Raw genomic sequence first — 25,029 nt, 5'->3', positions numbered from 1 at the left:
TATATGGCCTGTCGCAGGAAACCACGTGAAGCCCAAACTATTTTTGGGTTTCCTCAGTGGGTAAAATAGTGCCCCACAGAAAGGTCAGGAAATTGGAGTGGGAGGGAAGACTGCAGCAGCTTCTTCATGTGAGCCCCTATCACAATCAAAATTGGGCACTATATACAAAGGAATTAAGGAAAACACAGGGCACCTCCCCTCAGTCATTCAAAGAGGTGGTTATCTGTCTCCTTTAAAAAATCCCTATAGAAAAATGATGTGGCCAATTATTGCCCAGTCTCTAATCTGTACTTTCTGGGCTAAGCGATTGAGAGAACAGTGGTGGAACAACTCCAGGTCTTTCTGTTCTGAACCCTTTTCAGTTTGGATTCATGCTTGGCTATGGATCAGAGATGGCCTTGTTGTCTTTAGTCTTTGTTTGAATGCAGGCAAAGGCCATGCCTCTTTGTTGCCCCTATTAGATTTTTCTGCAGCCTTTGACACAGTGGCCCATTCTGACTTGTGGAAGCACGTGGAGGCAGAAGTACCACTGGAGACCGCGACACAATCCTATCCCCCATGCTTTTCAATCTTTATGTAAAGCCTTTAGGACAAATCATTCATAGTAGAGGGGCTCACTTTCATCAATATGCTGCCAATAATCAGCTCTATATCTCCTTATCCATATTTCCTGAGTTGCTGTCAGTCCTAGGGTGGCAGTCCCTGGCAGTTAGATCCCCAAACCCCTCACAGCAAGCAGGCAGGTGCATTGGTTAAAGAAACTTTATTTAGAGATCTTAGTTTAGTCTAGACAAAGTACAGAGTGGAATCATTCTCTCCTTTGAAAAAGATACATTTCAGTACACAGCTACAGCTCTGGTCCAAGGCCACTTAGAAGTGAAAGTGCATATTTCTTAGAGATAACAAAGAGGCCACTTGCTCCTCTGAAAATTAGTATTAGCAGTCTAGATGCCCTCAGGTGACTTATATAAAACACATAAGAAACAGTAGTTAACTTTGACATTATATCAGCATGGGTTTAAGATGCAGTGTAAGATGCAGAACACAATAATAGCATGGATGCAGAACCTAACAATGGCATGGATGCTTATATCACTCTCAGTATAAAATGCAGAACACAACAATGGCATATGACACAACAATGGCATGGATGCTGGCATACATGACAGTTGCTGCTTGACTACTGTGGTTAAATGACTAAGATTAAACAAATTGAAACTAAACCCTGGAAAGACACAAGTAATGCTCCTTGGAAAGGTGGGGATCTTGAAGGACATTGTGCTTCCCACCTTTGATAGGGTTCAGCTAACCTTTGCAAATTCAGTTAAGATCCCAAGGGTTATACTGGATTGAACATTACTGCTGGAGATGCAAGTTAATGCAGCTCAAAAAGCACTTTCTTCCACCTCAGTCTAGCCCAGGAGATTGCCCCCTATGCTGATACAGTTACTCTGGCCAACTGGATCCATACCACAGCAATATCAAGACTAGACTACTGTAAGGCATTCTGCATAGGCATCCCCTCAGTTTGAAGACTCCATTTTGTGTAGAACTCTGGAGCTTGGCTACTGTTGGGAGCTAGATGGAGCATTCTGCAGCCACTCCATTAGCTGCCTATCAGTTTCCAAGCTCAATTTAAAGGATTGGCTATCACTTACAAAGCCCTTCATGGCCTTGATCCCTCATATCTGTGGGGCTGCTTCTCCTCCTATGCTCTGCAAGACAGGTTCAGTTATCTGAGCAGGGCCTTCTGCAGGTGCTATACACATGCATTCTCTGCAGTAGCACCCACCTTATGGAATGACCTGCTTGATGAGAACAGGAAGGCTCCTACCTCCTGGCTTTCTGCAAATTATGAAGAACTGAATTAATGAATTATTATTTACACAGGTAATAGGGCAGTACTGTAGCAAAATGGTGAAAGATGCTTGGGTAAAGCATTAGGGACTGCGAACTATACTACTGTATATCATTCACAGTGTCTGTTACTGTAAGGAGGATCCTCCTATGTAATTTTTAACATTGTTTTTAGCATCATGTTAATACTTACACTTTGCTTTAGCCCTGTTTCAGATTTCTGGTTGGTTTCAGATTTCTACAGTCCAAATCCTATTGCATTGCTTTTTGGATGTCCTGTTTTATTCTATAAAATTTGTCTGAAGTCCCAGTGGAAAAGGCGAACTATAAATAAATAAATAAATAAATAAATAAATAAATAAATAAATAAATAAATAAATAAATAAACCAACCAACCAACCAACCAACCAACCAACCAACCAACCAACCAACCAACCAACCAACCAACCAACCAACCAACCAACCAACCAACCAACCAACCCTCCTAAGTGTGACATCTGGTCTCGCTTCAATAGTTAAGGAAATGCCCTACTCTGCATACAAATACTTACTTTGAGTATGTTTATTTTCCTTCAGCTAGCCATATTGAAGGAGCTATTGAGAGCATTGAAATTCTACCCTCTAACCACTGAAATGCCTTAGCTGGCTTCTAAGAGTTTATTATGATATAGTTGCTAATGATATAGTATTGTTCTTTGAGATATATTACTGTAGGTTCACCAGCTCTTTTTTTGTTTGTGAGGATGGTTTCAATATTATATAAAGGAAACAACTTTGGTGGTTTTATTTCTTAAACTGGAACCCAAGGTTCTCAGAATCCTGTATTCTGTGCTAGATTATCAAACTCTGCATCATCTCCCAATGATATTCACAATGCCAAAAGCCAGGAGTTCTGCCTACACTCTTTCTCACTCTCCAGGATTCTTTGAATATTGTCTCTTCTGAGACCTGATTGAGGGCAACCCTTATCTTTGACTGGGCATACAGCAATGTTCAAGCATCATCCTGTGCCAGCTAAAATTGGAGATCCAGTTAATAGTATTCTTAAATGGGGGAAGTAACTATTCCTAGTAGTGTCAGGGTCAACATAGAAGTGCACGTTTTTAAACTGTTGGGTTCCCTGCAACCAAACAGCAGATTTGAGGAATGGTTGTTGTTGTTGTTTTTTTTAAAGGAGATCCCAAATGACCTTAGAATGCATCTGTGGAGGAAAGAAGGGCTCCTTCTTCAAGTCTCAAGCCATTGCTTTGTGTCACAATAGCATCGAGGGAGGTTTTCCATCCTGTTTTTAAAGTTCCATATGCACGGAATACTCGACATGGAGCAGAAAAAAGTGGGAAAACCCCTCCCCTGTGCTATTTTGACATGGAGAAATGGGTTGAGGGGGGGGAGGATGGAGCCCCTCCTCTTCCCACAGTGGCATTCTGAGGCTGCTTGGGCTTTTCTTTATTTTTAAACTTCCATTTTCCACAGCTGATGTGTGGCTGCAGGGAACCCGAGTTAGATATAGGGAACCTGGACCCAAATCTTTAAAAACCTGCAAGTCCGGCTTGATCCTCAGTTATTAAGCTCTGATCAAAACACTCAATTGTTTATTGATCATATATGATATGGTGAGATATTTTAGAAACCCTTTCCTAATGGTTTTTGTAGAGTGAAGCAGTGAAACTCGAGGCATCTAACAAGTTCCTTAGAAAGCAAATAAAGGTAAGTTCTATAAACATGGCTTAAGAGATGGTCAAAGGCAAGTATACATCATGCAAGCTATCTAATTGTGCCCAACAGAAAAATTGCGGAGGTTTCCATGGCCTCAGTAGGTTGAGATAGTTTACAACTATTGAATGGCATTAGAAATTTGGTTTGGTGGGAGCCCAGTATGAAGCCATTTAATCAGAATGGGCTATTTATATAGCTTGATCAACATTTATCCTGTGAGCTCAGTACTGAACATCTGAAGGGTCCAGTTCATAGGGCATTTTGAACCTGATCTTTATGGTTTGCTGAACATGCTTTAGCTTGTTGCATCCTTGACACTGGGAAACTTGGAAACAACTTTCCCATGCTTCCTAATTTCCTGCAACATAGAGTCATGCTAATATCCACATTTGCGTCCTGGCCATGGCTCTCCTTGCTACCATCTCAGTAAATTGGGGAAAAGAGGATGGTGGGGAGAGCTCTGGGGATGAGGGACCTCATAACAGGCAAATCTGTAAACATAAACTCCGAAAGTTTTAAGGCCTAATTCAGAATGGAGTCAGGTGTAGAGATGGGCATGAACTGAAATACGAATCAAAGTTCGTCACAAACCAGGCTGGTTCATGGTTCATGAACCAGCGGTTCATCAGAGCCCATTTCTGACGAACCACCATGAACTTTAGAGTGGTTCGTTTGGTTCATTTTTGGTTCTTCACTGCAGACAGCCTGGTGCCAATCAATCAGTTTCATAGGCAATGGGGGTTGGGCTTTCTGCAGAACTTATGCTGACCCAGAAGTGACCTTCTGCTGACCCGGAAGTGCTGATTTGCTGTCCCAGAAGTGATATTTTCATGAACCAAAACAAACAGGTTCGTGAACTGGGGCAGGTTCGTGAAAGTTTGTTGTTTGTGAAACGTGATGAACCACGAACCACATGGTTCATTTTTTTCCTGGTTCATGCCCATCTCTAGTCAGGACAGATGGGCATGGGGCTGGGCTTGTGTAGGCTTGCCCATGAAGTATAATTGTGATTTATTTATTTTTTTTGAAAAATTTTTATTGGGTTAGAATCCATTATTTCCACATTTACATTCAATTTTCCCCAATTTTTCATCTCTAACCCCCTCCCTTTCCCCCCCCCTTTTTGTTGACTTCCAGCAGCTTTCCAACCCTTTGTCCCCTTTCCCTTACTTTTATTAGCTTCCTCTATCTAAAACAAATATATATTCTCCATTATTCTAAGCAGTACATCCTTAACTATTTTTAACATTATATGCCCAAACTGTAAGCCTTTGTTTCCATCTTAGATAAACAATTTATCCCAATTTTTCAATTTCAGGTATTTCTATATATCATAAACCATATAGATCATACATTTGTTTATATCAAACAATTTGACTTATTCTCTCTATATATTACTCATTCTATCTTTTTATAATAGTTCTATATATCTCTCCTCACGTAGTCAATCGATTTGACCCATCTATATCTTCAGACATTCAGTTTGGTACAAAACTTGTCAGAAAAAAAAGAAAATATTGTTAGTTAATCGCTCCTTATATTTAGTCCTTATAATTAATTATTTTCTCTATGTTCTGTTTGTTAACCTATATATATCTATATATATGTCAATCTATTAATCTGACTGCTTATTAATTCACATTTATCTCTTCTCCCCCCGGTAAAGTCTCCCCCCTCTACTTCAATTCTTCAGTAGTTCTCAAACTGCCACAGTTTTCCTCCCACCTCCCATTTCTTCTCCAGGTATTGTTTCAGCTTCTCCCAGTCTGTGTTGAACTGCCCTGAGTCCAGATCTCTCAATTTTCTTGTCATCTTGTCCATTTCAGCCATATACAGCAATTTGTAAGTCCAATCTTCAATAGTTGGCACTTCTTGTACTTTCCATTTTTGCGCATACAAAAGTCTAGCTGCTGCTGTCATATAAAATATCAACGTCCTGTGTTGGGCTGGAATTCCCTCCATTCCCAAGTTCAGTAGCAGGAGTTCTGGGTTCCTATTAATTTGAAATTGTAAAATTTCACTCATTTCTCTTATTATTTCCCCCCAGTACTGCCTGGCTACCTCACACGACCACCACATATGATAGAGGGAGCCCTCATGCTTCTTACATTTCCAGCATTTATTAGAAGTATTCAAATTCCCTAGCGCAATCTTCTTTGGTGTCATGTACCAACGATAGATCATTTTATAAATGTTCTCTTTGATATTAATACATGTCGTTGTCTTCATTGTAGTTTTCCACAAGTATTCCCATGCCTCCATTGTTATTTCTTTATTAAAGTTTATAGCCCATTTCACCATTTGTGTTTTAACTATCTCATCCTCGGTATACCACTTCAACAGTACTTGGTATACCTTGGATATTCTTTTCTTATCTTCTTTAAGAAGGGTCTGCTCTAGTTCCGAATTCTCTATTCGTATACCTCCCTTTACAGAGTCCGAATTATATAAGTCTCTGATCTGTCTATACTGGAACCAATCATAGTTAGGTGATAGTTCCTCTTGTGTCTTTATTCTAAGTTTGGATGCTTCAGTTTTAGTTATTTCTTTATACGTTAAACATTGTTGTTCATTATCAACAGCTCTCGGGTCTATCACCTCATATGGAACCACCCACAAAGGGGTTCCTTCTTGTAGATAAATTCTGTACTTCTTCCAGATTATGTATAGACTTCTCCGAACAAAGTGATGCAGGAACATCGAGTTGACCTTTACTTTGTCATGCCATAAATATGCGTGCCATCCAAATATTTTTTTATATCCCTCTAGGGCTAATAGTTTCTTGTTCTTTAATGTCATCCATTCTTTCAACCAAACTAGGCAGATTGCATCATGATAAAGTCTCAGATTGGGCAGTTGCATTCCGCCTCTTTCCTTTGCATCTTGTAAAACTTTCACTTTCACTCGAGGCTTCTTGCCTGCCCAAACAAAATCTGATATTTTCCTCTGCCATTTTTCAAATTGTTTGGAGTCTCTGATGATTGGTATTGTCTGTAGCAAAAACATTACTCTTGGTAACACATTCATCTTAACTGCTGCAATCCTGCCCAACCATGACAAATTCAATCTATTCCATTTAATCAAGTCTCTCTCTATCTGAGTCCATAGTTTTTCATAATTGTTTTTGAATAGATCTATGTTCTTTGCAGTTAATTCGACTCCCAAATATTTCACTTTACTTGTTACTTCACAATCCGTTGTTTCCATTAACAATTGTTGTTTCTGCTTAGTCATATTTTTGCATAATATCTTTGACTTCTTTTTGTTAATGAAGAAACCTGCCAAGTCTCCAAACTCCTTGATCTTATCTATCACTCTTGGCATGTTCTCCAATGGGTCCTCTACAATTAACATTATGTCATCCGCAAATGCAAGTATAATTGTGATTTAGATTGCATGCCTAACTGCACTTCTAAGAACTCTATACTAAGTAATTGTGACTTATTAACTTACTACTGGTTCTTTGTATGGTGATAAAAATTGTTACAATATGTAACAGGAAAGTGAGTGGCTCATGCCAACTATGAAAGTACCAATGCTAGAGCACCCATAGTCAACAGGAAATTTCTAAATATTCAGGGAACTATTTACAAATGTTAATTAATCCAAAGATAAGGACTGAGCATGCTCCAGGAGACCAGGAAGTTTAAGCATTGAGCCTGTATCCAGGGATGAGCTGCCCGCACCCCCCAGACTTGCCACGGCCACAACACCTGGCACCTGTGGGAAGCATACCGCCATCACAGCAGGTGGAGAGCAGCAGAACACCAGTGTCCGGGGGAGCCTTGAAAGTGCAAGGAGGCAGCCAGTGTACCCCAGGAGACCTGGGAGCAGCCATGGATGAGCCTCAGACCCCTCCCCTGGTGCTAGGCCCCAAGGGGCAATGCACACAGGCAGGAGATACCCCAGCCCCTGCACCCACACTGGGTGAGGCTGGCCAGCCGGGCATCAAGCCCACAGAAATGCCACTTGCCCCCAGGGACCTGTTTAGCTGCAAGCATGCCTAGGGAGAAACGGTTACCAGGCCATCTTGCCTGGAAAGGCTCTGCCAGCCCCATCCTCCAAGTAAGAAACAAAGAAAAAGAGAGAGGCTGGAGCTGAGGAGAGACACCTGGAAGTCTCCTCAGCTGGCGCAAGTCAGGAGCAATCAGCCCAAGGGGAAAGGGTGGAGATCAGAGCAGGGAGAGACACCTGGAGGACTCCCTAGCTGACCCAGATCAGGAGCAAGCAGCCCACAAGAGGAAGGGTGGAGAGCAGGACAGGAAGCTCTATATAAGGAAGCTCAGTTGGGAGCCAGGGGGTGGAGAGTGTAGAAGCTAATGGTGGGTTGTGTAGGAGTGATTGTAGAGAGAGAAAAAGAGAGAGAGGAGAAGGTGTTCACTTGGCAAGGGACAATGCAGGAGGGAAGAGCAGAGGCTTCGGCAGGACAGGTCCATAAGTGGCTGAGAGGGTGCAAGGGTTATGTATACCCCCCTCCTTCCACTATCCAGGGGCCAATCCCAAATCTGCTTGGGCCCAAGGTCCCGCCCACGGATACCCATGCCCAAGGCTCCGCCACTACCATGGTGGAACTTGACAGCCAGTTAAAGAGTTGAAGACGTAAGAAGATAGATATACTGACCTTTTCAAGTCCTTGGTGCAAAGAATACTGGTACAGAGATTGGTTTATGAGCATGAATTTTGTGATCTTTATTGCACTCTCCATAATCCCTCCATTACTAAACTTCATGGCTGAGAGCCAGTTAGTAGAAGAATGAAATGGAATCCAATACCGATAATGCAGGGGTTTCTTTTGCGGCTCCCCAAACAGGTAGAAACATTTAGCACATGGAACTAAAAACAAGCCTTGATGAGAGAGACCTGAGCATGCTCATATGCCTCTAGGAGGCAAGGATTGTTGAGGGAAACTGAGCATCAGTTAAAGGTGGTGGGGAGAAAACAGGAGAAGAGGAAATTGTCTTGATTGTCCTTAACAGCTGATAGTATTCTGGAAAGGAAGATCTGGGCAACTGGGAAATTTTCCTGTCACATCAACTACTCACATGGGGAGTTTTTGTGGGCCACAACTCATAGCAATAATAATAATAACAGTACATTTATATAGCATCTTCAAGTGTTTAAAGCATTTCACATATACTAATTTTGCTGAAATCATTAATAATTAGGGCTGTGAAAAATGAAGCCAAAGATATACATGGAAGACATAGACAAAAATTGCTATTTTATATCAGTACTTGGATTAAAATACAAGATGCTTGCAAAAATGAAACTCCCTCCCTGAAAAAAAAACTTTTTGTTTTCTCTAGTTCCAATTTTTACCAGCTTTTCAGTTTGATTGACCACATGTTTTTCTCATTAATTTCCTGGACAATGACATCACTTCCAATCAGACCCTTGCAAGGGAGGAGTAAAGAGCACTCCCAGACAATTCAAGATACAGAGAACTGCCATTCGCCTTCCCCCCTTCCTCCTCCTTTCCTCTTCACCCATCTTTGCAGGCTGGAGAGAAATTTTTTTCTTTGAAAAATAGAAAGCCTTGGCTTTCTCGGGGGCCTATAGAATTCAAATACTTTGCCCAAGTTGCTTGAACCTTTGGAGTTATTTGAAGGACATGCACAAGACACTCCACTGCCATTTTGCTGATATCTTGTTGTAAAACAATGACTCCAGCCACACACATACACACACACTGCCCAATTCCCCTTTAGGAAATAATGGAAAAAATGTCCGTCTCATTCCTTACTTCTACAACAAGGAAGCATGGATAGTTTTCAGTAGAATGGTAAATGTTTATTATTCTCAGTCAGTCATTACAAGAGTAGGAAAATAAAATGAGTGCAGACGAGGGTGCAGAATGCCTATGTTTGGTCTGGAGCTCTCATGCCATTTTAGAAATCAGTAGAGATAAGTGCAGCTGTACAGAGAGACCAATTTTGGGGTTCTGTAAAATCAACCCCCTTTGTTCAACCTGCTTGAAACTTAGGTCTTTAGAGGGAGGACTGTGTTCTGTGCAAATGGTGCCATTACCTTTATAAACAACTGCCCCAGACCCTTGAACGTATTTCCCATTGAAAATAATAGCCCCAAAGAGGAAAAAAACACATGGAATTCCTCCCAAACCAGTAATATCAGTAAGCAATAGTGGTAAAATTTTCTCCTATGTATGGATCAGAAATTATAATAAAAGTTTTGTCAGTGCACACCCCTAACAATAATCCTATAACACAGCTTGATAGCATTATTGTTGTTATTGTTATTCCATATTAAAGAAGTGGTGAGCTTGCCCAAGGCCACCTTATAAATTCATCGCAGAGGACAGATTCACACCAGAGACTTTCAGATTTTTGTTAAATCAGCTTTCAAAGAGAACCGGTATTGTGCAATAGATAAGATTGTGAGCTGGGAAGTCCTGAGCTGGAATCTCATCTCTGTCATGACAAGCCATTACTCTGCTAGCCTAAGCCCCTGGGGAACACTAATAATACTTTCCCACCTTGATGGTGATGTGGTAAATAAAGGGACAAATTTTGGGGAGATGTCATAAGTAGACATGGGCATGAACACCCCAAAATAATGAACCTGTGGTTCGTGGTTCAGTGCCGCCGCTGAACCCGAACAAACAAACCATAACGAACATTTCCCGTTACCCGTGGTTCATGGGCGTCGGAATGGCCCCCATTGCACTTAGAGAGCCCATATTCACAGGAAGTGTTTAGCAGGCTCTCCTCCAGCCAGCACCCAAGTTTGACTAACCAAAGGGGGTCCCTCCGATATACAAACTGTAAAGTTCAAGACAACTCGGAGGTAGTAATATAACTGCAATATGAAATATGAAATATATTGAATTTAATAAAGTGCTAAGTGCAACCGTGTTGTGTCACAATCAATTAAAGCAATATCATAAATATTTCATATACCACATCTCATGAATAACATTCAAAAATAGTTAAGATACACAGAGCTAGCTGCAATATAGCCGTCTATGTAGTTCATACAGTGTCTATTCAGACAGTAGGTCATACAGTGTCTATACAGACAGTAGTACAACTGGTGAAGAGTCCATAATACATATGAAGAGGCAATGACGATGGAAGGCAACCTGGAACTGGAGCTCTTATTTCGAGGACCACCAGGAGTTGGTCAGATAGAAAACGACCTTGAGCTGAATCTCACACCAAGAACAGCCCTACGGGTCTAAGCCAGCAATTTCCAATCCCCGTTTCGTGCTGGAACTCCTCATGGGCACAGTGTGTAATCTCTTCCAGCCTCTCACATTCACATCATACAGTTGGTAGGAGCCGATGGGGCATTGATTAATAATCAATGTGAGCCCTCAGCCGAGGTGCCCACTGAGCTTGGCCCCAGAGCCAGACAGCAGCCCTGGAACCAGAGGAGATAGATCCCTATCCCCAAAATCCCAGCTCAAATATACTCTGTCTCTCTCCCCAAAGGCTAGCAAGTAGCAAGCAACAGCTCTGTCACATTCCACTGCTCGCTGAAAGCGAAAGCCAGCCTAGTCATAAGATAAAAACATTTTGTAAATCATTTTTGGAGCAGATTATAAATATGATGGTCTATGCTAAAATCTGAACTTTTATACTGGGATATATATACATGTGCCTGATGTTGATGATTAGGAAATGGGTTCACATTTGATGGTTGCAGCAAGAATAGTAAATGAACAAAATGAGGGGGGAAACATGTTAAATCCCCCTGCTTTAGAAGATTGACTGTTTATGTCTTGGGATATTGCATCTATGATTGACAGTTCAATCATAAACAGTGTAATAGAAGTGTGTAATTCTCTTAGGATTGCTTGCACTATAAGCTGAGCACTATTATACAGTGATGGAAGACAGTTGCTTTATTAGAAACTCTCTTAATGCCTTGGCAAGCAAAGATAGTGCTGATCACTAGGATAGTAGGTAGAATTAGGCTTAAGTACCCAATCCTCTGCAGCTTCTACCTGTGTGAAGATGATGATGTTCCATTATGCAAAGGGGTGGGGGGAGACAAGGGTTGTACTCAGCCAGGCACACTAGGAAGAAAATAAGCTCCAGCAGCGCTGATGGCACCTTAGGAACTCACCTCAGGTAAGCAAACAGCGCTGCATGCCGAGATAAACAGTCTGATGTGCCTCCGTGTGGTTAAGAACATAAGAACATAAGCAAAGCCATGTTGGATCAGGCCAGTGGCCCATCCAGTCCAACATTCTGTCACACACAGTGGCTAGAAATCCAGTGCCATCTAAAGGACTGTCAGTGAGGCCAGGACACCAGAAGCCCTCCCACTGCCTTCCTTCCAGCACCAAGACAACAGAGCACCACCTCCCCACAAAGAGAATACCATCTATCTCCTGTGGCTAATAGCCACTAATGGACCTCTGCTCCATATATTTGTCCAGTCCCCTCTTGAAGCTGGCAATGCTTGTAGCTGCCACCACCTCCTGTGGCAACGAATTCCATGTGTTTATCACCCTTTGTGTAAAGTAGTATTTTCTTCTATCTGTTCTAACCCGACTGCTCAATAATTTCATAGAGTGCCCACGAGTTCTTGTATTGTGAGAAAGGGAGAAAAACACATCTTTCTCTACCTTCTCTAACCCGTGCATTATCTTGTAAACCTCTATCATGTCTCCCCTCAGTCGTCTTTTCTCCAGGCTAAAGAGCCCCAAGCTCAATCTGTACTTTTTCCAGTGCTATGATATCTTTTTTAAGGTGTGGCGACCAGAACTGTACACAGTACTCCAAATGAGGCCTCACCATCGATTTATACAGAGGCATTATGATACCGGCTGATTTGTTTTCAATCCCTTTCCTAATAACCCCTAGCATAGCATTAGCTTTTTTTATGGCAGTCACACACTGTGCTGACGTTTTTAGTGAGTTATCTATCATGACTCCAAGATCTCTCTCTTGGTCAGTCTCCGCCAGTTCAGACCCCATCAACTTGTATTTATATTTTGGATTTTTGGTTCCAATGTGCTTTACTTTGCACTTGGCTACATTGAACCTCATTTGCCACATGGATGCCCACTCTTCTAGCCTTGACAGATCCCTTTGGAGTGCCTCACAATCCTCTCTGGCTTTCACCACCCTGAACAATTTCGTGTCATCTGCAAATTTAGCCACTTCACTGCTTAATCCCAATTCCAAATCATTAATAAACAAGTTAAAAAGCATTGGACCCAATACCGACCCCTGTGGCACCCCACTGCTCACCACCCTCCACTGTGAGAAGTGCCCGTTTATACTCACTCTCTGTTTCCTATTAATTAGCCAGTTTTCGATCCACAAGAGGACTTGGCCCTTTATCCCATAGCTACTGAGCTTAGGTTGGGGTTTCCTACCTCTGGTGTAGCTTCATATGCATTATTTTTTATGATTGAAGCTTGACAAATTTGCTTCTTACAATAAGTGAATTAAATGGTATAAGTAATAAACTCCTGGCTAGTTTACATGGCTGGGAAAGGATTAATGACAAAATGTGGGTGATATGCTTTGAGCACTTGAAATGTGTGATGATGCAAATACTATCTTTATTTTTGTTTTGATCAAAGAGATGACCTTCTTAAGAATTTTATGGTTTTTTTTAAAATGTTATGTATTGTAGGATGTTGAAACCAGTCTCAATGTTACATTAAAGAGGCAGAAGATTACTCCAGAAAATCAGAAGTAAGTATGATAAGAGACAGGAAGGGTTCAATTTACATCAGTGATCCCTAGAACTCATACTTGAAATTTATTTCCAGTGTCAAGCTTTATGTACGTAATACATACAATAATTACAAAGAGAGTATCCATGAACAGGTAATAACAACAACAACAACAACAACAACAACAACATTCGATTTATATACCGCCCTTCAGGACAACTTAATGCCCACTCCAGAGAACTGTGACTCACCCAAGGTCACCCAGCTGGCTTCAAGTGGAGGAGTGGGGAATCAAACCCGGCTCTCCAGATTAGAGTCCTGTGCTCTTAACCACTACTCCAGACTGGTTCAGATATGTTCCCCCCACTGCTGAATAAGCAGAGAGTCTTCACATGTCAGGCAGAAGGAGAAAGTCTTCCCAATCTGAAAGTGTTGTTTGTGGAGGGATTTGACCTCTGTCATCTTTTTTCTTTTAGAAATTCAGCACTAAAGCCAAGCGTGGCTCTGTTTCATGTGATACATTTCACACCTTGATTATGAAAGCCTGTCTCATCATAACCTGTGTTCAGCACCCCACCCCACCCATCCCGAGCAAGTTGTAAATGGGTTACTCATTAAGAGCTACTCAGTCTTGAAACAAATGGATAACTCCAGTCTCTGCAATAGTGATTTTTGAAATATCATATACAATTTGAATTCTTCTTTATTTGTGAGCCTCCCAACTGTCTCTGGAACAGCTGGTGAATACGGACTCAATTGGGCACATGTAAAAGATGCTGACTAATTAGTGGCCATCACCACAAGGGTTTTGCTAGAAGGATCTACTGGTAATCAGTCATAGGAGTGTCATAGGAGTTATCACGCACACATAGGAGTTATCACGCACACAATTAAAGGATTGTTGAATGCAAGGGAGGAGCCCAGCATGGGCAGGTATCTAGCACCATGGAAGGGGCAGTCAGGTCTGCATATGCCTATCTGCAGCTGATAAAAGAAATTTAGCAGGATGTGAAGAGCTTGTCTTCCTGAACAAATAATGGAAATAATTATGTCAGAAGCAAAAAAGCTGCTTCACAACGAGAAAAAGGAAGTATGCCAATTAATTCCTTTTTCTCGTTGTGAAGCAGTGTTGTTGAGGAAGTAAATTCTCCCCCCCCCTTTTTTTTGGTTTGTTGCTAGAAGCAAAAAAGCAGCATTTTAAAATAATTAAAATATGGCCATCTTGGAGGTTATTAGAAATAAAATATTAAAGCAATTACAAGTAGATAATACTGGAATACAAGGTTAATTAGTCTCATTTATAGGCAGATAATTATTAAAAGTAATTAGCCCTAAGACAGTTAAGGAAGTGCCCTCACTAAATATTTTTAAATGTGTTAACTTTAAGACTATTTTAAAATTTACTCCCAGCCCCCCCCCCCCAATGTTTAAGCTCTTTTAAATTGCGCAGTGCCTTGGGATATTTGCATAATAAGACAGTTTATAGATGAGGGAGCTCCCAAAATTTGCCCTCCTTTTATTATGATTCTCATTTCAGGAGCTGGCATAACTCTTCTCTGTTATAGATTAAAGTGTCTGCAACACTGTGAGGAACAGGAGAATCAAAGTCTGTCTTGGAGGCATAATTGAAGGAGGTTGTCTAATTGTATGAAGTCAGAACTGTATCATCTTTTCTTGCCCTTGGTGCCTACAAGCTTATTTAAATGGCATTAATTATCAGCAAGGCATAGATTAATAATGTATCTATGCAGTCCCCAAAGGAGAACATCTCTAGTACTCTGGTGTTATCCACTGAGCTGAAGGCAGAATGTGTGCCCCATGTCCATGACTGTGTCAATATTTAAATTCGTATAATATACCCAGTTGACTTAGCATTTTTTCCCTAACTCTTCCTAATGCAGAAACATAATTTTCACAAGGAAAGAGCAAGCCACTTACTGAGTTGGGAACCCAAAGGAACATGTACATCACAATCTGCATACATAAGTGAGTGCTGCCTTCTGTGCAGCATTGCTTCTAGGGTGTGTGCACACTTGAACACACACCCCTAATCTACATCCTGGTTCAAGTAGGCATGCACAAGACTTATTTTAAATAACAAAGGGTCTCATGGCACCTTAAAAGCTACAACAGTGATCATAGTATATGCTTTTGTGAGCACGAATCTGTTTTGTCAGAAGAATTCGAAAAAGTAGACTCTTGCTCATAAATGCTTGTGCTACAATAAATGCATTCATGTTTAAGGTACCATGGGACCCTTTGTTCCTTTGGCTACAGTGGATTCCTATGGCTACCCATTTGGAATGCACCTATTTTAAGTAAAACTGGATTGGGATGATAGTGTTGGAATGGATTATTCAGGACAATTCATTTACTAGTGCCCCTGCCTCAGATCAACATGCATAAGTCACATGATGATGATGATTGCAGGATCTGTTTTGCCTGGAGAAGACTTAGCAGAATTCTTCAGATGAGGGGCACTCTCATCGAAGAGGGCAACTTGGTCTCCACTGCCCCAGAGGGCAAGACTAGATCTAATGGAGAGTACATTTCAGTTGAATATTAGGAGAAACATCTTAACCATAACAGCAATTTGACAATGGAACTAGTTACTTAAGAAGATATGACTCTTCCTAATCTGAGATTTTCAAAGAGAGGCTGGCCAGCCATCTGTCAGGAGTGCTGTTACTTTGAGTTTTCTGCACTAAGAAGGCAGCTGGACTAGATAGTCCATAAGGCCATTTCCAACTTTGTCTAGAGTTATTATAAACATTAGACCTCAACATGTAAAGGTATTTTCATATTTGAGTATTCTATTTTCTTCTAATTTGAAATGAGGACCATATCAGTCATTGCCAAGAAATAAAGCAAAATTTTGTGTTAGCAGTATATTAATTAAGTATATTAAGTGGGAATTATGTTCTTGGTGCTGTTCAAGTTTTCACCTTAAAAGTCACCCCTATTATCCTTTATGGAGCAGCCATAAGGATTGCATTGGTTATTAAAATATTGACCATCTACTTTTTTTTTTAATTGGAATTGTTAAATATTCTCCACTGTGTAGCAGGTGTGGCTCTTCACTCGGAATTAGGTCAACCTTTCTTTGAAGCAAGGATTTTGTTGCAAGCATTAAGACTAGTTATTAGGTTACATTTAACCAGTAAGTACTGCTTGGTGTACTTAAGAGAGGATTTTTACATATGTATCTGGTTTAAAACTGTCCCTGAGAAACTTCTAGCTCTTGGCGTTAATCTGAATACAATTCAATTCAAATACCTTTAATGTCATACAAAGATCTAAGAATCTGAATACTATTCAGGAATTAGGCTGTCATGCATCATTTGCTTTGGTGAGAAATCGTATAAACTTAATTGACTGCTAAAGCTCTGCTCTTAGAACACACCACGTTTGTTCATCTGTTTTTTGGTAATGCTCCCCTGAGGTCTCTCCCTTCTTATACCTATTTGTTGACCTCTTCAGGTCTCTTAAAAGCTTTTGCTTTGGCTAGACAAAAAGCTCATTCTTTGGTAGTCATGTGGGGGATGTTTTTGCACTTATCTTACTCTTCAGAATGAATTTGCACTTTATCCTTAGTCCTCCCAAAGGAACAGAGGTTATTTTGCTCCTGGAATTAGTTTACCCATTTATAATTATCTACAGACACTCGACTCCAGTTATGTTTTCCCCCAATGAACTGAAATGCCCTGAAGTCCCTCTTTTCCCTCCCCACTGCCTTTTTTAAAAAAGTTTGAGGTTCATCTAACTTGTGAAAGGGGTCATTCTGGCTCCCATTAGACTTGGCTTGAAAGTGAAAGTACTTTGCATAATTGTATTTAGGGGTTCTAGTGATCCCCAACAAATACTGAAAAATGATTTTAGCACTGTTTCTATGTATGAATAGATGGACCAACACATATGTCCATTTTATTGGAAAGTGGAGCAAACAGTGAAAACATAAATTATGGAGAGAAATTTTAAACAATAGATATTTGTGCAAAAATATCACACTCTTGGATCTGGTGTCTTACATACGTTTTGAAATTGGGGGTTGAAATGACCCTCAAGGAAACCAACGTTTACAACCTGAATTGTTGTTTGTATGGTAAGAGCAGGTAAAAGCTCTGGGTTTGTGCTCTCTCAAAGGTTCCCTTAAGTCCATAGCCACATGGAAAAGCTCAAATTGAACTGTATTGCAGTTTTGGAAAATGGGATCATTTTGGCCCCCTGAAAAACAAGCCTAGGAATGTTTGCAGGCATTCTCTGAACCTCTTCACATTTTCCAGACTTGAAGGAGCCATCCAGCTCAGAACTTCAGATAACCCCTGGTCATCTGTCCACTGAGCTGATTGTTTCCCTTTGTTGAGCTCTATCAAAGCTTCCCTTCTACTCCATAGATACATTGAAAAGCTCAAATTGAACTGTATTGCAGTTTTGGAAAATTGAGTCATTCTGGCCCCCAGCAAAACAAGCCTGGGCATGTTTTCAGGCATTTGAATCTCTTTACATTTTCCAGACTTGAAGGAGCCATTCAGCCTGGAACTTTAGAAAACCCAAAGCCATCTGTCCACTGAGCTGATTGTTTCCCTTTGTTATTCAGGAAGAGCTCTTAATTGTAAGGCTCCAACAAGTGCAGGCTGAGGGCAGGTTACAAGAAGGCTAGCAGAAAGAATGCAGATATTTTCTCTTGTTTTTGTTACCCCTTTAACTGGCAGGAATGGAATGCCCCTTTCTATTGCAAGGGTCTGTTATGTGCCTATTCCCCCCCCCCTTTCTTCATTTCTGTGAGGTTTGATGAGGGATATTTTTGACCTTGATTGCACGTTTTACTCTTCTTTGTCCTGCATTGCTGAAAAAGGTTATTCTTGAGGCCTGATTTTTTTCTTAGTAGCTGATGCCATGATTGAGAGAGCTATCAGGTTTCCATTGCCTTTTCCAAAATTTGGGGTCATTTTGACCCCAATTGCAAGTTAGTTCAGTTGTTTTTGTCCCCTTGGGAGGGTTAAGTAAGATTGATTCTACTGCATACATTCTTTTGGAGTGTCCTCTGTATGTTAATCTCAAGATACGTTATCTTTCACTATGCTTGTTCTGATTCATACCCTTATGAGTTAGTTACATCTCTGCTTGCTGATAAAGATCCATAAAAAGACTCTAGCAGTCACAAAACTTTTTTTACTCCTTTTTTTTTAAAGAATTTTTATTGGATGGGTTTACAAACATAAACATAATAATCATTATCATTTTCCACCCCATTGCATTTTCCCCATCCTTTCCCCCCTCCCTTATCTAATGACTCCCAACAGTTTTCCATACCCAACTTAACCTAAAGAATATATACTATAAATTCTTAAAATCTATAATAATATATATAATATATATCTATATAATACATACTAATCTAGTCTATTTAGTTGTATTAACTATCTTAATATAATACTTATCTAAATTAAGAGTATATAAAAATATATAAGTATATAATAGGTACATATACTAACTAAAAATATATATATATATAATATACTAATCCTTAAATACCTATTATCTATATTATAAATCTATTGCTTCTATTACATCACTAAAATATTGTATATACTCCCTATTACCTATACAACCTTATTGTTCAACCTTATTACTTCCCATGTGAATACGCTGTCTTACTCTTAACTTTATAATATTATAATACTATAACTCTATACTAATCCAATAAAATATAATAAAATATACCCCCTTTTAACCTTAAGTAAGTTTCTATCTCCCCCTTAACAACTATCCAAAGACCACAATTTCCCCTTCATGTCCCACTTTTTCTCCACATATTTCTTGAATTTTTCCCAACTTAGTGTATATTCCAATACTTCTTGCTCTTTCAATTTCCTCGTTAGTTTGTCTATTTCTGCCATATTCAGAACTTTCAAAATCCAGTCTTCCATAGATGGTATCTCCTGAGTCTTCCACAACTGTGCATAACACATTCTGGCCGCCATAATCATATAAAATACCATAACTTTGTCCATTTTATCAAAGTCTTCTAGGTTCATACATAATAACAACAATTCCGGGGTTTTAATTATATTCCTTTGTAAAATATCCGACATAACCTTTACTATATCCCCCCAGAACTGTTTTGCCTTGTCACAAGACCACCACATATGATAAAATGAACCTTCATGTTGTTTACATTTCCAACATTTATCAGACATCTGACTATTACCATTGGCCAACTTCTTCGGTGTTAAATACCATCTATACATCATTTTATAAACATTTTCTCGCACTGTGGTACATGCTGAAATTTTAACTGTATTTTCCATACCTTTTCCCAAGCTTCCATTGAAATTTCCCTATTACAGTTTATTGCCCATTTAACCATCCGAACTTTAACAACCTCCTCCTCTGTGAACCATTTCAATAATATCTTGTATATTTTAGAAATCATTTTCTTCCCCTCCTGAAGCAAGCAGTTCTCAATCACAGAATTTTGTAGCATAAAACCATTTTTCCTTTTGTCCTTCTCATACAAATCTTTTATCTGCATATATTGAAAACATCCATATTGGAATGGCAATTCGTCATTGTCTTTAAGCAAATAATTGTTCTGTTTTATCTCAAGAATTTCTTTATATGTCAACCACTCTTCCCCTGCATATTCTGTTCTTGGATTTACTACTTCAGCAGGAATAATCCACATTGGTATAGTCTCTTCCATATATTTCTTGTATTTGGTCCATACAGCAAACAAGCTTCTTCTTACATAATGATGTAAAAACATAGAGTCTGCTTTTACTTTGTCATACCATAGATATGCATGCCATCCAAATAGTTTATTATATCCTTCCAGTGCTAACAGCTTCAAATGCTTCAATGTCAACCATTCCTTTATCCAGTCCAAACATACCGCTTCATGATATAATTTAAAGTTTGGTAATTGTAAACCTCCTCTTTCTTTTGCATCATACAGTACCTTCATTTTAACTCTGGGTTTCTTTCCAGCCCAGACAAAGTTTAATATTGTTCTCTGCCACTTTTCAAATTGTTTACTATCTTTAACAATAGTTATTGTCTGTAGTAGAAACATCATTCTTGGAAGAACATTCATCTTAATTACTGCAATACGACCTAACCATGACAAATTCATTTTGTTCCATTTGATCATATCTTTATCTATTTGTTGCCACAGCTTGTCATAATTATTCTTATATAGATCAATATTTTTCGCTGTCACTTCCACTCCTAGATATTTAACTTTGTTCACTACTTCACATTCTACCTTATCCATCAACTCCTTTTGCTGGTGTTTAGTCATATTTTTACACAATATTTTGGACTTCACCTTATTTATAACAAATCCAGCTAAATCTCCAAAGTCTTTCATTTTCTTCATCAATTTTGGCATGCACTCTACTGGATCCTCCACTATCACCATTATATCATCGGCAAAAGATCTGACTTTATACGCAAATCCTTTTGTCCTCAATCCTCTTATTGAATTGTCTTCTCTTATTTGCCTAAGTAAAATCTCCAATACCATTACAAACAGAAGTGGGGAAAGCGGACTCCCTTGTCTTGTTCCTTTTCTTATTTCCAACTTTTTTGTTACATCCGAATTAACAATTATATTTGCAGATTGATTTTTATATATTGCTTTTATTGCTTGTATAAATTTCTCTCCCAACTGCATCTTCTCCATTGTTGCAAACATAAACTCCCAGTTCAAATTGTCAAAAGCTTTCTCCGCATCCACAAAAAAAACCCCAACCTGCTTCCCTGGGTTTTTATCATAGTACTCAATGGCATTCAGCAATACTCGTAGGTTATTTTTTATTTGTCTTTCCGGTAAGAAACCAGCTTGATCTTCTTCTATAAATTCCACTAACCACACCTTAAGTCTTTCCGCTAATACCTTAGCAAATATTTTGTAGTCATTATTAGTTAGAGATATTGGTCTATAATTCTTAACATTACTTAAATCTAATGTCTCCTTCAGTATCAATGTAATATTAGCCTCATTCCATGTATCTGGCATCTCTGCCCGCTCCAATATCTCATTCATCACTTTTTGCATCAATTGTTTTAAATCCTCTACCATCACTTTATAAAATTTTGCTGTAATTCCATCCGGTCCCAGAGCTTTACCAACTGTAGTAGCTTGTATTGCTTGCACCACTTCCAATGTTGTTATTTCAGAACCAAGCTTCCCTTTCAACTTCTCCAGCATCTTAGGCAAATCAATCATGTCAAAATAGTCTCTTATCTTTTCATAGTCCACTATTTTTTTCTTTTTTTGTATCAAATCTCTATATTTTTTCCGATCTTGGAGCACTTTTCTTGGTACTTCTTTCATAATTCGAACCCTTGTCCCAGCTATTTCCAGTGGAGTCTCAAAATGCCTTCTAATAATTTCCTCCTTCATTCTCCTTGTGGTCAATTGGACAATAATATCTCTTGGTAAATTCTTTTGTTCTGCATACTTTGAGTTGACTCTGTACACAATATCCAAGTGTATCATCATTTCCTCCTCTGTTTGTTCTAAAAATTTTGCCAATATTTCAGCTACTTGTTTCAACGCAGATCCGCCCATTTTCTCCGGCACACCCCTCATATGAATTTGCCTATCCATTGCTTTACATTCCATCATCACAATTCTTTCTCCCATGTCCATAGTCTCTGTCTTTATAGCCTCTGTTTTTTTTCTCCATCCTGCACCATCTGTTGTGTTTCTTGCACTTTTTGTTGGGTATTCTGTAAATCTGTTTTTATTGCCTCCATCTCTTTTTTAACCTCCGTTATTTCCATCTTAATCACTTCTTTAATTTCCATCATTAAATTTTGCTGCAGTTGCTGTACCATCTCCCGAATCTCTTTATTTCCCTCCGTTATTTTTTTGTCCAAATTCTCCATAGCAGCTTGCCAGTCCTTTTCTTTTTTTGAAGCCATCGGGCTTACTTTGGGCCCCCACAAATCTGCTCTCTTTCTTAACTCCGTCTTCCTTTTAATTCAAGTCTCAATTCTTTTATGTCAAAATTTCAGCCGTCTGCCTTCAATTAAAATGGCGGTTAAGGCTTCCCTTACCCTTAAGATGTCAGGCGATGATTTTCTATAGTATAAAATGTCAGGCGATCTTTCTCTATGGTAATGATGACAACACAATGATCTTCCCTTACTTTCAATGGTGGGCACTTTACTTCCTCTTCCCTTACTTTCAATGGTGGGCGCTTCACTCCCTCTTCCAACGTTGTTTTCCTTCCGGCCCTTCCGGCTTTTCCTGATCTCTCCCTCACCACTCTGTCTCCTCTCCGTCTATTATACTCTGCTGTAACCACTTCCTGCCTCGCGTTGCTTCTTCCGATTCCCACGATCCTCCCTCCGCATCGCTATCTCCCCAACCGCAGGTATGCAAAACAATATTCTTTCTTTGCACTTTTTAGCTCTTTCTCGCTCTCAAACTTCAAATTAAACAACTCAGTTCTTTAGTATGCTTTTTCTGCTTAGTATCTCAGTTCTTCATTTTTTTTATAAAATCAGTCTTTGTTCAGTAAAGCAGTCCGTTGGGGGAGATAGTAATCTTTACTTAACACAAACTTCTTGGGTTGTACTCACTGCTTCAAACGTCCAATTCTGTCAAATTCTGTTCCTGAGGCTTGGGGTACGACGAGCCTATGCCAATTTAATGACTCCAGAAGCTGCTGCAGAGATTTTAGCCACCCTTCTCCGAGGAGGATCTCAAAGCTTGGGAGGAAAGCCCTTAATTCAGAGCCTCCCACCCGTCGAGACCCTTCACTTTCGGGGCTTCAAGCGTTCCGGCCTGATTTCTGACTGAAATCAGGGGGCTGTGGGCGATTGGTGCACCCCACCAACCAAAAACAGCACTTCAGATGGTCCGGAGCTCCGGATCACAACGGTCTCACCATTACCCCCAACCGGAAGTCCTACTCCTTTTGTCTATTGGATGACAAATGATAAAGAATATCTACTTCTCAAGATCATTGAATCATAGAGCTTTTATTGGATGGAAAGAAAGGAATAAACATTAGACCTCCATCTTGCTTCCATGGAAGTGTTATGCAATCTCCCACTTAAGCACTAGCCAGGTTGAAAGCTGCTTAGTTTAGCAACAGGATATGAGCAGGGAGTGGTTGCTCTGCCTAAAGCACTTTCTGAGTAATCAGTTGTTAATGACATTGTGAGTGTGAGCCAAGAAACTAGCACTTCTGGAAGATGAGCCTTGTGTCTTCAGCAGGTAGGAGATCCATAATAGTGATGCAAATACTGAGAGCACATTTCTATAACACACCATCATATGATATACAAATGGTATCATTGTAAGGGGGCTCTGGTTCCATCTTCAATATTATGATGGACACAGAACATATTTCTCTCTGGTCTACCTATACTCTGAAAAGTAACTGAGATGATTCATTGTTTCTCTTCTATGGATTGCCTAACATGGAATCTTTGTAGAATAGTGACTAGATAAAACAGCAAAATGGTAATTTTGTAAAACATCTGAGGTTATCCTAATAAGAAAACGGAATAATGTTTTGTAGAACTTCTATATGAAACCCTAGCAGTACCGCCTTTAGCTCTAAGTATGTTTTTCACTAATGATATTCGTCTTATTTATTTTAAGGAGTTGTTGGGACTTGATGAACAGTTTCTTGACACCTCCAGAAAATGAAGAACGTTTAGAAAGTGTGGAAGAAGTATATGAGAAAACGGGTCCCATTTCAACATCGGATATGAACATTTGCTCATAGAAGAAAGGATCCACAGTGTGAAAAAAATTATATGAGATTTCAGACTTTGTGTCTTTTATGTTACTGGACAAATGAGAAAGAAGTCTCATTTTTTCCTAATGTGAACCTGTAATGATGTTTCTGTTTGCCATGTAAGTGGTATTAATGAAGGCTGGTTGTAGTTTTGAAAGGGAATCTTCCACTATATTGGCACTTTGCTTTGGTAAATCTGGGTTCTCTGGTGCAGTAAATGCTTAAAGAGTTTAATTACTTCTCTTTTATCTGAGAAGAAAATTATTGGTATTCTGAAGATGTGGCTTGTAGTAAAATATGAACCATTTCATATTTCAAACACAATGAAACTCATAGCAATTTTACAATGTCTTAGGTTGTAGTAGAAGCAGAAGAATATGCTTGATTTTAAAGGTATTTTCTTGATATGAAAAGTAGGCATAGATTTATTTCTGAAGATGTTATTAAATGTCACATTAAAAATAATCAGCATTCCCTTTGTCTCTGTAATTAAGATCTCACACTGGCAGAAATTTTGGTATCTACTCTCACTTTTTCTACAGAAGCAGAATGACGTTTGTTCATTTCTATTACATTCAACAAGACCATAATTTTGAGTGGGCTAGGTGGTTCACAGGGCCAGCCCAAAGGGTTTTTTTTGGTGCCCTAGGCAGCCCATGACTTCAGTACCCCCCACTGCAGCCTTGGTAAGTGTGGAATCACTTGACCTGGGTGCCCCCCACCCCATGACTTGGGGAGGGGCTACTGCTCTGGTGTCCTAGGCAATCACCCTGGTGTCCTGGTGTCCTAGGCAATCAGCAGTAGGGGGGGCCCTACTGCTCTGGTGTCCTGGGCAATCACCATGGCCTGCCTAATGGACAGGCTGGCTCTGTGGATTTTATACATCATTTGATTTAGGATCCAAACAATGCAATCCTAAACAGAGTTACTCCAGTCCAGGCCCATTGGTTTCATAACTCTTCTTAGGATTGCACTGTAGGATCATGCATCTTGTTCCATTCATAAAATACCAATTGTGGGCAGCTTGTGTGATTT

General features: G+C 39.7%; 1 protein-coding gene across 1 annotated transcript in view; it reads left to right on the top strand.

Annotated features, from left to right (window-relative positions):
- C1H6orf118 (chromosome 1 C6orf118 homolog) overlaps positions 1–24,462 on the top strand; it is a 59,344-nt gene extending 34,882 nt beyond the window's left edge. The window contains exons 8-10 of the mRNA XM_054984522.1: positions 3,511–3,564; positions 13,186–13,247; positions 23,856–24,462. Of these exons, the coding sequence (XP_054840497.1) occupies positions 3,511–3,564; positions 13,186–13,247; positions 23,856–23,982 (243 nt within the window). The 3' untranslated portion in view covers positions 23,983–24,462. The remainder of the gene's footprint in view (positions 1–3,510; positions 3,565–13,185; positions 13,248–23,855) is intronic.
- Positions 24,463–25,029: the final 567 nt, after the last annotated feature.

This window comes from Eublepharis macularius, chromosome 1 (assembly GCF_028583425.1).
Source record: "Eublepharis macularius isolate TG4126 chromosome 1, MPM_Emac_v1.0, whole genome shotgun sequence".
Taxonomy (NCBI): Eukaryota; Metazoa; Chordata; class Lepidosauria; order Squamata; family Eublepharidae; genus Eublepharis; species Eublepharis macularius.
The sequence above is the reverse complement of the archived record's forward strand: the minus strand, read 5'-3'. Positions and strand labels throughout refer to the sequence as shown.